The sequence below is a fragment of the Ceratotherium simum genome, chromosome 3, assembly GCF_057802395.1.
Source record: "Ceratotherium simum simum isolate JZ-2026a chromosome 3, ASM5780239v1, whole genome shotgun sequence".
In the NCBI taxonomy this organism is placed as follows: Eukaryota; Metazoa; Chordata; class Mammalia; order Perissodactyla; family Rhinocerotidae; genus Ceratotherium; species Ceratotherium simum.
This window is the reverse complement of record NC_141902.1, coordinates 30,610,966-30,623,908: the sequence shown is the minus strand read 5'-3', so window position 1 is coordinate 30,623,908 and position 12,943 is coordinate 30,610,966. Positions and strand designations below refer to the sequence as shown.

General features: G+C 35.9%; 1 protein-coding gene and 1 pseudogene across 1 annotated transcript; one reads left to right on the top strand and one right to left on the bottom strand.

The window, feature by feature from the left end:
* Positions 1 to 2,040: 2,040 nt before the first annotated feature.
* On the bottom strand, positions 2,041 to 2,958 carry LOC147917516 (olfactory receptor 4F15-like; annotated as a pseudogene).
* A 7,895-nt stretch (positions 2,959 to 10,853) lies between these two features.
* On the top strand, positions 10,854 to 11,797 carry LOC101397639 (olfactory receptor 4K14-like). The gene is given in 2 exon segments (XM_014780391.2): positions 10,854 to 11,397; positions 11,400 to 11,797. Coding segments are annotated over 2 exon segments (936 nt in total). The 5' UTR covers positions 10,854 to 10,859.
* Positions 11,798 to 12,943: the final 1,146 nt, after the last annotated feature.

Below are 12,943 nucleotides of genomic sequence, written 5' to 3'. Positions count from 1 at the left end.
TAAATTTTTATCTCACATTTTATTTCCTTGAGTCTTTTGAAAATGTGATTCTATTGTTACCTTTATTTGTATATTATCATGAAGAAGATGACAACTTGATTTTCTCTCCTATTTAGGTTACTTGGGTTTTTTGATATGAGGCTCAGGAGATACTATATTTTAAATTTCTAATAATTTTACTGAGATATGTCTTGGAATGAACCATTTGGGGTCAGTTTTCCCAAGTTCACTACTAGCTGTTTCATTTATGTAGATTCTGGTCTTTTATTTCTGAAATATTAATAAAATTTTGAAATATTACTTCTATTATGTTGCTTCATTTTCAAATTATACAAATATTGAATATCATTTGTCTAATTCTATATAAACTTCTCTTTGAAACTTTTTTACTTCTGTCTTTAATTAGGTTTCATTTTCTGGTTCTTTTCGTCTATGCACTTTGTATCCTTAACTGTAATTTTGGCCATTCTATTCTCCTTTGGGTATTTAGTAGTTTATTCTTCATTTCTGAAATGATATTTTTCAAATTTTGTTCTGAGTTAAACTTGGCTTTTATTTTTTATTTCCACATTTTTAGTCATTTCCGTTAGAGATTTTGAATTGATGATTCAGATTTTCTTTCATATCTTGAATTGCAAGTTTAATGACATTTCATTTATGATGGAATATTATTATATGGTTTTCACTGCTTCATGGATGGAATTAGTACTTTGGTTACATTCTGAAGGTTAGGGTTAAGGTTCATGGCTCCAATCAGTGTCAACTTAGCTCCAGGTTCCTCAGGGTTAGGGGACAGAACAGAAACAGGTTTTAATAGATAGTTAAACTGATATTCCAGGTTGTCTCCTAATAAACTTTTTCGTGAAATTTTCAAAATGAGGAATTTTGCCTAAAACAATTTAAGGTGAATATGTTTAGCTTCAGAAAAAATATTTAACCTTAAAAGTAGAAGATATAATAGCATCATTTTTATTTTCAAATATGAAAGCAAGAGACACTGTGGAAGACATTTTATTCTTCATAATTCAGATTACAAGTGAGAAATACTGTATAAAATATATAGGGAGGAAAATTCCATTTCAATTTAAAAATAGAATTTCAACAAACCAAGCTTTCCAAAAGATGTTGTGTTGCTTTGTGTGGCTCTGAGTTCCCTGTAAGTCTAAAAGCACAAGCTTGATGCTTGAACATAGAGTGGTGTCCAGAGCTGCGTTGGATCCACCGTTGGACAAGATTACATCTGCGTTCCCTCTCTTTAATTTAACATTTTTTTTTAATCCCAACCTAGTTCTCTTTGACTGAATGTTACTACCCAATTCATATCATTTTACCATCAGTACACATTTAAAGGGAATAGTTAAAAGTAAAGTTGAAGAAAGAAGACATAGTTTTGCCCTCTTAATGACCACATCCTAAAATGGTACTCAAAATATTAATAATTGTTTAACTATTTATATGTCCTTTTTATTGTTTTCTGCATATGTGAATATCAGACAATATTTCATCTAATAAAGAAATTAAATTTCTTTTAAAAATTATATTCATATAACTAAGTACATCTATAAACATAAGTAACAGACTAAAGGAAGGAAAAGAAGCAACAACAAACTTGAATCAACATAGAAAGTGGTCTAGCATTGCTTGGCCAAAAATACTTGTGACAAAACCAATCATTCTCTTTACATGAGAATTTTTCAACCCACTTACAGAGGTAAATATCAACATGTACCAGTAGATCTACAAATACAGGACTGTGGCCAGAAATCAGAAAAACATTTTAAGATATTCTATTGACTATTCAAAATGTAGGTTACACAAAGTATATTTCCTGTATTTTAAAAACTGAAAACTAGATAAAATAGCTTATAGATAAATAATTAAATATATGATCACATTATTGGTCATTAAAATGGAATAAACTAAGGTTTTTTGAACTGTTGAATTAATAACAATAAATTGTCTCAAGATAGTATAATATTTCAAACATTTATGTTTACAGTAGTGCTTATAGAAGGCATCACTTGTATTCTCATGAGATGGTTAGGATCTCTTCCTCAAACTCAGGAGTTGACTACTCAAGTTTCCTCATTGCTATCTTCATGTCTTTGTCCCTTAGCACATAGATGACAGGATTGAGGATGGATATAATCATAAAGTCCAAAATGGCAAGAAACTTATCCACTGACACTGTGGGAAATGGCCACATGTAAACAAGGGTGCATAGTCCAAAGAACAAAACCACCACAGCGATGTGAGCTGACAGAGTAGAGAGGGCCTTGGGCAAACCACCTGAAGAGCATTTCCATACTGTCACCAGGATGAAAATACAGGAGATAATCAGTAAGAAAAAGGTGCCCATGGAAATGAACTCATTGTTGGCAGTAACCACGAATCCCATTCTGTAGGTGTCTGTGAAGGCAATTTGAATAAATTGAGGAAGATTCCAGTGAAAGCTAAAAATGCAAATGGACAACAAAAGCTAACTGGAACATAGCATGAATGAGGCCAATAGCTCAGACACGAGACAGAGGTAAAATGCATATCCGTAGCCTCATGATAGTCAGGTAGTGGAGGGGCTTACATATGGCTACATATCAGTCCAAGGCTATCGTGATGAGCAGCACCATCTCAGATCCACCCAGGACATGAAGGACAACTATCTGGAGGACACCCTTGGAAGGATGTGGTTTTGTGCCCAGAGTACAGGTCAGAAATCATCTTAGGAACTGTCAAGGTTGAAAGACATAAATCAATAAATGAGAGATTGGCTAAAAGAAAGTACATGGGGTAACGTAAATGAGGGTCAAAGGTCACTGTAAACACAATAAAGAGGTTTCCCAGAACAATTGTTACATAAAACACTGTAGAGAAGGCAAGGAGGAAATGCTGCAGTGGTCTAGACGTAGAGAGTCCTAGAAACACAAAATGAGATGCTTCAGAGTAATTTGCTTCATACATTGTCTTGTCTGGTGATACCTCAAACCAAAAACAAAATAATAACTAAGGAACTTATCAAAAATTAATACTTAAAGAAACAAGTTTAAGCTTTTATTAAATCTGGTTTCAAGAAGAGGAAATCTTCACTTACAGCCATAACGTGTTTTGAAAAACTTACGCATTAATTTATGGATTCAGCTAATATACTTAAGGAGCATAACTAATATTCCTAATGAGCACCTACCATATGCCTGGAACTGTGTCAAGCTCTGAGGTAAAACACTTATCCAGACTTCAGGAGGTTACAGGATAACGGTGGCTCTAGACATAAACATCTTTAAATACAGATGCAACTCTGATAATTTATTTGAAGGAAAAGAACAGAGTGCTAGAACAATGTGGCTCACCACTGTGGCGCTTGTTCAGATTCTGCTAAATAGGGAGTAACTACTGAAGAGTAAGTGGAGTAGTCCAGACTGGGAAATGCCACGTGCAAGGACCCTGAGACAAGGAGGCCAGTGGGGCAAGAGGATGAATGATGGAGATCAGGTGGGAGTAATAGGCCAGAGAGGATGGAATCTTGTGTCCATGATAAGAACTTTGCCTTATATCCTAAAAGTAATACAAAATTATTTGGGATTTTAAGCAGTAGCTTGCTCGTATTTCTGCTTTCAAACAGTCACAAAGACTTCAGTGTAAAGAGTGGAATGAAAGGGCTTGAATAAACTTAGAGTGACCTCTCGGGAGACCAGCAGTTCAAGGTGGGCCATTCAGCAATGGGCATGGTTCTGCAAGTCAGTGACCAGCCAATGGGACCAGTTTCCATGGCTGACCATCATCTGCCACTCATAAAAATCATCTGACTTTTGCTGGCACAGAATTGAATCTTAGTCCAATACAAAAACTGTAGCTATAGACAAAAATAAAGAAAGATTTTTCTCACCCTACCAAAAAATCTAATGAACCAAAAGACATTCTAAGATTCTTCTTTACTTCCATCTCTAGAATCGTTAAAATTGCATTCACTTGTCTTTCTGGCTCTGATTTTGAGAATAGGCATACTGTCAGAGGATGCTTTCAACTTAGGGAATCTCAGAAACTAAGAGGTCCCAAGGAACACAGCATGGATAATCTGTCTATGAGCCTTGCTCTTCCCACAACACAGAGGTCTAAAATTTGCCACCTCAGAAGCTACCCTCCACAGCAAATATATTCCACACTGAGGCTAATACTATGGCATAAACACTTGTCCAAACAGAAAGCGTATTCACTGTTTCTTTGCATTCTAACTGTATTTCAGGCCCCATTTAGAATCCGGAATCATTTAGAACCTGGAATCAATGAAGAAGAATCTGATCACAGATAATTACTTTTCTAAAATGAGAAATATCTTATACTCTATAATAAATTCTTAACTTCTCCCTTACTTCTCTTCCTCCCTCACATTTAAACCAAATTTCTCAATATTTCAATACCAACTTTCCATATAAACAACTGTGATTTTCTGGAAGTTTTTTAAAGTTTACAGAAACATCTAGGATTTCTTCTCAGCTAGTCCTGGAATTTCTGTACTCTAGAGCAAAATACCGTCCAGTCCGAAAAGGGAAGATTTCTATACAGTCTTAGAGCTCCCTTGATATTGAGATTCAGGAAGGATTGTTCTCACTTCATGACCCACAATTCTCCTATAGTAAGAGATGGCCATAGGCAGAGATATATAATGTTAATTTACAGAGATTTTGAAACAGGAAATTGGTTGCTAATGGTATTGCTTGCTAACTGTTTATGTCAGGAAGAAATTGAATGAACCATATGGATGGGTCCTCCAGAGTGCTATGAAAATCAGTTATTTTCCATGGAAATAAAATTAAGCTATTACAACTTAACAGGATCAGAATGGCAGCACAGAAGTAGGAGTCAGAGGACCCTAGTTGTCACTCCAGTCATGCTCCTTCCCAGCTCTGTGAATTCTCGCAAGATACACTGAGATACGATCTCTCAACATAAGATCCATTCATGGGGTTGTTTATCAAGATTAGGACAGACAATGTGAATGGAAGCTCTTGGCATGTGAAATATATTCACGTTCTCCTTCCCTGATTTTTCTTTTTGATATCCACATATTTTTACCCCCTCTCCAAGGAAAGTTCTGTCTTGAATATTTGAAGATAAAAATATAAACTCTTGGAACCTAAAGATTTATTTCTCCAAACTTAAATGTCCTGTGCTTTTAAAAAATTAAATACTTTATCTGTATTTATCTGACTTTTAATATGAATTAATTTTATAGTATTATTAATACCCAGTCATTTGTAAATCAACATAAAATATTAGCAATAATTTTCAAGGAACATAGTAAGAGGAGTAGCAGGCGTGGGCTTTGATATCACCCATAGCACTCAAGATCCCCTTCATCTGAAGTGTCCGGGAGTGAATAGGCTATGTCCTATGAAAATGTTCAATACATTCTTTTGGGTTCACTAGAGAAAATTCTGTTCTTCCAAAGTCTGATATTTTCTAATTCCAGTCTCATTTTCAAAAATTGCCACCTGCCAGCACTGTTGAAGGCAGAAAACTTTTTTGCACACTATGAGTGCAGACTAAATAAGGGAAAACTTTTAATCAGCTTGTGTCCTCACTAACAATAAATACGTTTATAGAACAGCTTTTCATATGGATATTGGCCATTCATTCATCTTTTTTGAAAAGAATTCTTAAGAAGACATACATTTTGGGCCGGCCCCGTGGCTTAGCGGTTAAGTGTGCGCGCTCCGCTGCTGGCAGCCCGGGGTTCGGATCCCGGGCGCGCACCGACGCACCGCTTCTCCGGCCATGCTGAGGCCGCGTCCCACATACAGCAACTAGAAGGATGTGCAGCTATGACACACAACTATGTACTGGGGCTTTGGGGGAAAAATAAATAAATAAATAAATAAAAATTAAAAAAAAAAAAAAGACATACATTTTTAAGTGTACAATTAATCTTATGACCCCAAGATCTCACTCTTAGACACTCGCTGAAATGAAATGAAAAACGTTAACACATTAACCTGTACAAAAATGTTCATATAACTTTACTCTTAATCACTAAAAATCAGAACAACACTAATGTCTAAACTGGGGAGTAGATAAATGAGCTGTGGTGCATCCATACAATGGAATACTACTTACCAATAAAAGGAAAAAATGAATATATTCAACAAAATGGATGAATCCTAAGTGCAGAGTGAAAAAAGCCAGACGCAAAAGGTAACATACTGTATGATTTCATTTTCCTGGTCTCTTGGAAAAAGGAAAAGTACAGGGACAGAAAAAAGATCAGTGGTTTTCTAAAACAGGGGTATTCCTAAAACAGTGTTGTTGACTATAAAGTACCAGAGGAGAATTTGATGTGAAATGGGCTTGTAGTGTATCCTGGTGTGATGGTTACCAAAATGTGTATGTGGAACTACAGAACTGAACACTTAAAAGCTTTACTTTTAGTGTATGTAAATTATATCAATAAAAATGAACAATTATTCACCATAGCCAAGAAGTGGAAGCAACCTAAGTGTCCCTCGACTGACGATTGGATTAAGAAAATGTGGTATATATATACAATGGAATACTACTCAGCCATAAAAAAAGACAAAATCGTCCCATTTGCAACAACACGGATGGGCCTGGAGCGTATTATGTTAAGTGAAATAAGCCAGAAAGAGAAAGACAAACACTGTATGATCTCACTCATATGTGGAATATAAACCAACACATGGACAGAGAAAACTGGACTGTGGTTACCAGGGCAGTGGGGGTGGGGGGTGGGCACAAGGGGTGAAGGGAGTCATATATGTGGTGATGGACAAACAAAAATGTACAACCCAAAATTTCACAATGTTAGAAACCATTAAAACATCAATAAAAAAAATGAACAATTAAATTACAAATTACAAAAATATTAGTAAAGTGAAAGAAATACTGTATTGTATTATAAAGGTTTTTCTAAGCTTCCTAGATGTCATACACTCCTCTGTCAATGGATCTAAATCACTTTCTCCTCTGTAAATGGATCTGTGTTATCATGATTATAAGAGAGAGTCCTGAAAAATGTATGGTGGCACCCAAGTAAGTGAATAAGCATTAAATCTTTGTGTTCTCTGACTGAGATGGTCATGGACTCTAGACCTCTGGGAACAAAATGGCTGATAGAGCAAATAAATTTATTTAAATGTTTTGAGATCTAGAAGTTAAAGAGATAAAACTCTGAGGGAGAAAATTAGACAGTAAAGATGGAGGAGAGGGATGGGGGCAGTAAGGGGCAAGGGAAAAGAAAGAAATGGGGATTTAATAATAATGGCCTTTCACATCTAATTTATTTAAAATCAAAACAGCAAACAAAAAATAAAAATAAAAAAATTTTCTAATGACATATGTTGGTACGTGTATTTGCCACTAATGATAGGAACAGTAACAGAAGGATGCACTAGAAGATTGATAGTTGTTACCTCCAAGAGTGGATGAGGTTGGGAGAGGATAGATGAAGGGAGTCTTCAATATTTGCTCCAAATACATATAATGCATTGCTTGAATTTTATTAAATTAGACTCTATCCATATATAATTTATTTAGTAAAGTATTAAATTAAAAAGTATCCTTCCATTATCATTTCAACACTTAGAGAAATGCCTATAATATGGTTTACACTCAAATTATTAATTTTCAGGACTCTGTTCAAGGAAGCACTGAAAGAGTTGAGACCTAATGTTCCTCTGAAATCCCAGGAAGCAGAAGTTCACCTAGATCCTTAAGTTATGAGCAAAGTTGCAACATGCCAACGATGAGCTGGCTGTCACCTGCCCATCTACATAACTCATCTAACTTCTTCTGGAACTAGAACTTACTTCTTAGTTCACTTTATGACATGATAGATACAGAACAAAAGGAAGAAAGTTATATTCTCCTAACAAACAGAAAAATTGAATATTTTAAACTTAATGCTCTTATATTAATAGTTGTATTTCACTGGACTAAGTTGAATCTAGCTTTGAAAAGGGTGGATTATTGCATGATGTCTTCAATGCCCAGTGTTTCCTCAGGGAAAGTTGGAAGCTAAGGATCCCCAAGGAGCATGATATGGAAAGTATTTCCAAATACTTGGCTCTCTTTAAAACACAGAGATGGAAGGCTTCCAAGTCCAGAGGCTACTCCTAACAGTGTATATATGCCACTGAGGAGGATGTACTTCTACCAACACTGGTCATGGCAGAAAATTAATTGGACTTCATTTCAGACTTAGGGTAGAATCTAGAATAAGTGCTCTCGGTCAGCAAAAAAGGATCTGGTTTCAGAGGTCATCTGTGTAGGGTAAGTATATCCCTACACATAATTTTTAAACTTTCACTTTTTTTTTTTTTGTGAGCCAGATTAGCCCTGAGCTAACATCTGCTGCCAATCTTCCTCTTTTTGCTGAGGAAGATTGGCCCTGGGCTAACATCCGTGCCCATCTTCCTCTACTTTATATGTGGGACGCCTGCCACAGCATGGCTTGATAAGCAATGCATGGGTCTGCACCCACGATCTGAACCTGCGAACCCCAGGCTGCAGAAGCAGAGCGCGCAAACGTAATCACTACGTCACCAGTCCTCCCCCTTATTTTCACTTTTCACTTTTAGTGCCTCCCCCTTATTTTAAGACTAAACTGGTTTTTTTCCTTCCCCTGCCCCGTAGCATTTTTTCCCTACCTACCTTTGGAGCTTACAGTTCTGAATGTGTCATTTAGTTAATGTGCTTACAGGAAAGATTACGGGTTTTCTCTCCCAAATAATCTCTGGGATCTGGATTTGTAACAGTAGTTTCACACACTCACAAAAAGAAATCCCTTTGTACAATCTTAGAAGTTCCCAGATGCCCAGGTTGGGGAAGATTTGTTCTCCCAGACCGTCCAACTTATCCGGACATTTTCTAATTCCTTTTGGATTTTGCTTGTTCTACCATTTGATCAAAGCAGTAAAAGGAGAAAAAGCTTCAGTCAAAAATTAATAGGGCAAAGTACCATACCATTTGAAGACAGACAATGAAACTGAATTGATTTTAATGTAAACCTGAACATTTTTTCCTATTGTTATTGACCATTTACATTTGTTTATGTCTGGGTTACCTCTTTGTAGAACAAAATATCTTATTTCAGAAATGTTATTTATTTTCTTCCTTCAAAATCAAGATTCCTACCAGAAACCATTCCTGTGAGGAAAGTTATATTGGAGGCTTTGGAGTCAGATAGAACTCACTTTATATTCCAGTTCTATTACTTTCTAGCTTATGACTTGGGAATATCAAGCTTTCTCATGTGCAAAATAACAAGACACATGATTATTAAAATAGATAATGTATATATGTGTGTACATAGTTTGTCAGGTCTATTTAAATGTTCCTACCAAAATAATAAAAAAGTAAAATAATTAGAATTCCCCTGAGACAATTGTTAAAGAGACATAATCCATAAGTTGCTTTTCATTTAAAAAAATAATAAAATCTTACTTTTTCTGAGAAAAATATTGAGAAGGAAAAAGAGTAAAACCTAGTATAAAAAACATGCAAAAAATGGGAGAGCAGGGAGTTTAAAGAAAAAGAAAGGCAAACAGTCCTTAAAATATGGGGGAAAATGCTTAACCTCACAATAAAAAATTAAAACTACATTCAGATGCCATTTATCATCATCATATTGACAAAGCATTGTGTTAACAAGGCTGTGGAAAAACAGGCAATTTCCTACCTAGCGTGTGGAAATGAAAAATGTTTTAAGCCTTATGGAAGGAATATCTAACAAAATAGATACATGTTTTTAAAGCGCTTAACACGGATATGGTACATAGTAAGTGTCAGTTAGTCAACATTACAATCTCTCAGTTTCCAGCCTGAAAACAGTAATAGGATAATAGAGAGAGAGAGAGATGAGGAGAGACTAAAGAAGAAAGAACGGAAGAAAAGAAGAAAGGAAGGAAGGAAGAAGGGAAAAAAGGACTTGGCTTTCTGGCTTATAGAAAAGAGAATATATATATATTTCCCCAGAGGTCAATGTAAATAATTTAAGTGAATGGTCTAAGTAGAAATGAACTTAGAATTTATATTTTCTCCCATGAAGGATAGTCAGGAGTAAAAGTAGCTTTCATACGTCTGTCATTTAAGCTAATCTCAAAACAGAAATCTCTGTAACCAGTGAGGACCAAGTATCAGTCAATGCAGGTTAATAAGTGGCATTACTCAGGCCAAGGAATACATGATTTTGTGGAAATATCTTTTCATGGAGAGATTCAAAATGCAGGGAAATATATAATACTACAAATGTGTAGTCAGCATCTGGGGTCTCTTTTGGAACATAAACATCTTTTCTGAAGTCATTTGATGAACAGTTTTTCCCAGTTTGTAAAAGACTCTGGTTCAGTTCAGTCTGCTCATACATATCTATTTAGCAATAGATTTGTTTCTGAGAAGCATATTTTGTATCAGAAATGTAGCATTAGCTTATTGCCATGGATAAAGCCTAGTAAAGTAAAGAACCTCCGAATGTGTTTTAGAGCTATACATTCTCCCTGCAGAAGAGGTAGACATAAGCCTTGGAGAAATTGTTTATGGAATACATTAGTACTGACATTTTTAATCAGAATATTAATTTTTGAAGCTCATAAGAACTATGCTTCTTATGAGTAAAGTTTTTGACCTGCCCCTCTACGCTTAGCTCCCTTTCTTAGCCACAAGGCTGTGCCCACCTGTAAATTCAAGAAAAATTTTTTTTCAATTTTGAGCTTAGTTCAATGCTAAGATTTCAATTTTGCACATGAGTAGTACTTATCTGCTCTCTGGCACCTGAACATTAAGTTCTTTTTTCCATTCTAGAAATTCTTAGCTCATCTCTTTCTGGGCCACATTAGAACATACTGTGCTAAATGGAGGAAGCAAACCAGTCTGTGGTGTCTGAGTTTATTTTTCGTGGACTTTGTAATTCAAGGGAGCTCCAGACTTTCCTCTTCCTGCCATTTTCTATACTCTACCTGATGACTATTGTGGGCAACCTCCTTGTCGTGTCCTTAATCATCGCTGACCCTCATCTCCATTCCCCGATGTACTTCCTCTTAGCCAATCTCTCCTTTGTTGACTTCTGCCTTTCCTCAGTAACCACCCCTAAACTGACCACAGACTTCCTAAAGAATAATAAGACCATCTCCTTTGGGGGCTGCATGAACCAGATCCTCTGTGTGCATTTCTTTGGAGGGGGTGAGATGGTGCTGCTTGTGACAATGGCCTATGACCGTTATGTGGCCATTTGCAAGCCACTCCATTATTTCAGCATCATGAACAGACAAAAGTGCATCTGGCTAGTTTTGATATCATGGGTCATTGGCTTTGTGCATGCCATGAGTCAACTGGCTATGATTTTAGAGCTGCCCTTCTGTGGACCCAGAATAGTGGACAGCTTTTTCTGTGATTCCCTTTGGTGATCAAACTGGCCTGCATGGATACTCATACTCTGGGAATATTGATAAATACTGACAGTGGGGTCTTGGCAACAAGTTGCTTCATTCTCTTGCTGCTCTCCTACACCTATATCCTAGTAACTGTCCGCCTTCACTCTAAGGATGGGACGTCTAAGGCTCTCTCCACCTGTACTTCCCACATCACAGTGGTGGTGCTCTTCTTTGGACCCTGCATCTTCATCTATCTGTGGCCACTCAGCATCACTTGGGTGGACAAGTTTCTTGCTGTGTTTTACACAGTGATCACTCCTCTCCTGAATCCAGCCATCTATGCACTGAGAAATAAAGAGATTAAGAATGCCATAAAGAGACTGATAAATCAGCATGTGGATCCAAGGGATAATTTTTAGTCTCTCATGAAATCAGAAAATCCACTGTGTGCACACCAATTGGGCCACATTTTGACCTGTAAACTGAACTGAAAGATGACCTGTTTATATCTGTAATCTATAAGTATTCCTAGATATATGGTTTGTGTTTAACCCACTATAAAAATACGTCCAAAAATCCACACTTATATTCTTACCACCTGGAGATAATAATAATTTGCATAAGTATTCCTTTGTATATGTTCAAAGATTATCAGATGGTAACAATAATGATAATTATAATTATAAAAATAGTAATAATTGCTAACATTCATTAAACACTACCTGTCTTCCCAGCGCCATACTAAGCATTTTACCTAGTTCGTGTACTACTTACAAAATCACTTTGAGTTAGTTATCATTATTCTCATTTCTAAAAATACATGGTTTATCAACCCTAACTCTAACTTAGCTAGGAAACATACTAAAGTTATTTGAGTGGTCTGCATCCACTTAGAAAACAAAAAGATAAATCAATTGAACCACAGTACTATTTCCCTGTACTCCACATGTAATCCCTGTTGTTCAAGGTTGCAAGTCTTAACTGTTGGTTTAGCTTCCCTTGAAAATTTTTTTCTTAAATTTTGCGGGGAGAAGGGTTTGCAATCCCTGAAGACATTATTTCTTTTCTCATGTTAATTATTTTTGATATTATAATTTTAGCTTGTATGAAAGAAATAAGAAAGAGAGCTGTGAGGACGGGGAAGGAGAAGGATGTGTTGTTTCAAAGCAAACGAAATTTAGAGTGATGAGAAGAAAGCGAAGAGAAACCATCAGTAAAAACAACACAATAATTTTATAGAAAATCTCTAAAAACCTCCTTCAAATTGAATTTAAAAAGATAAACAAGCCAACTGTGGGGAAAATGGGCAAAAGCTTTGAAGAGGTATTTATTTCACTGAAGAGAAAATACTAACAGACACTAGACACTCCACCTCATTAGTAATCAGGGAAATGAAACTTGAGATCATAATGAAATACCATTTTACACCTGTTAAAACAGGTAAAAAAATATGATATATATCAATAACAATTATTGTTGAGAATATGTATTAATGAAATTTTTATGCCCTGCTGGTGGGTGTAAATTGATTTCACCATTCTGAAAAACAATTTGGCATTGTCTTG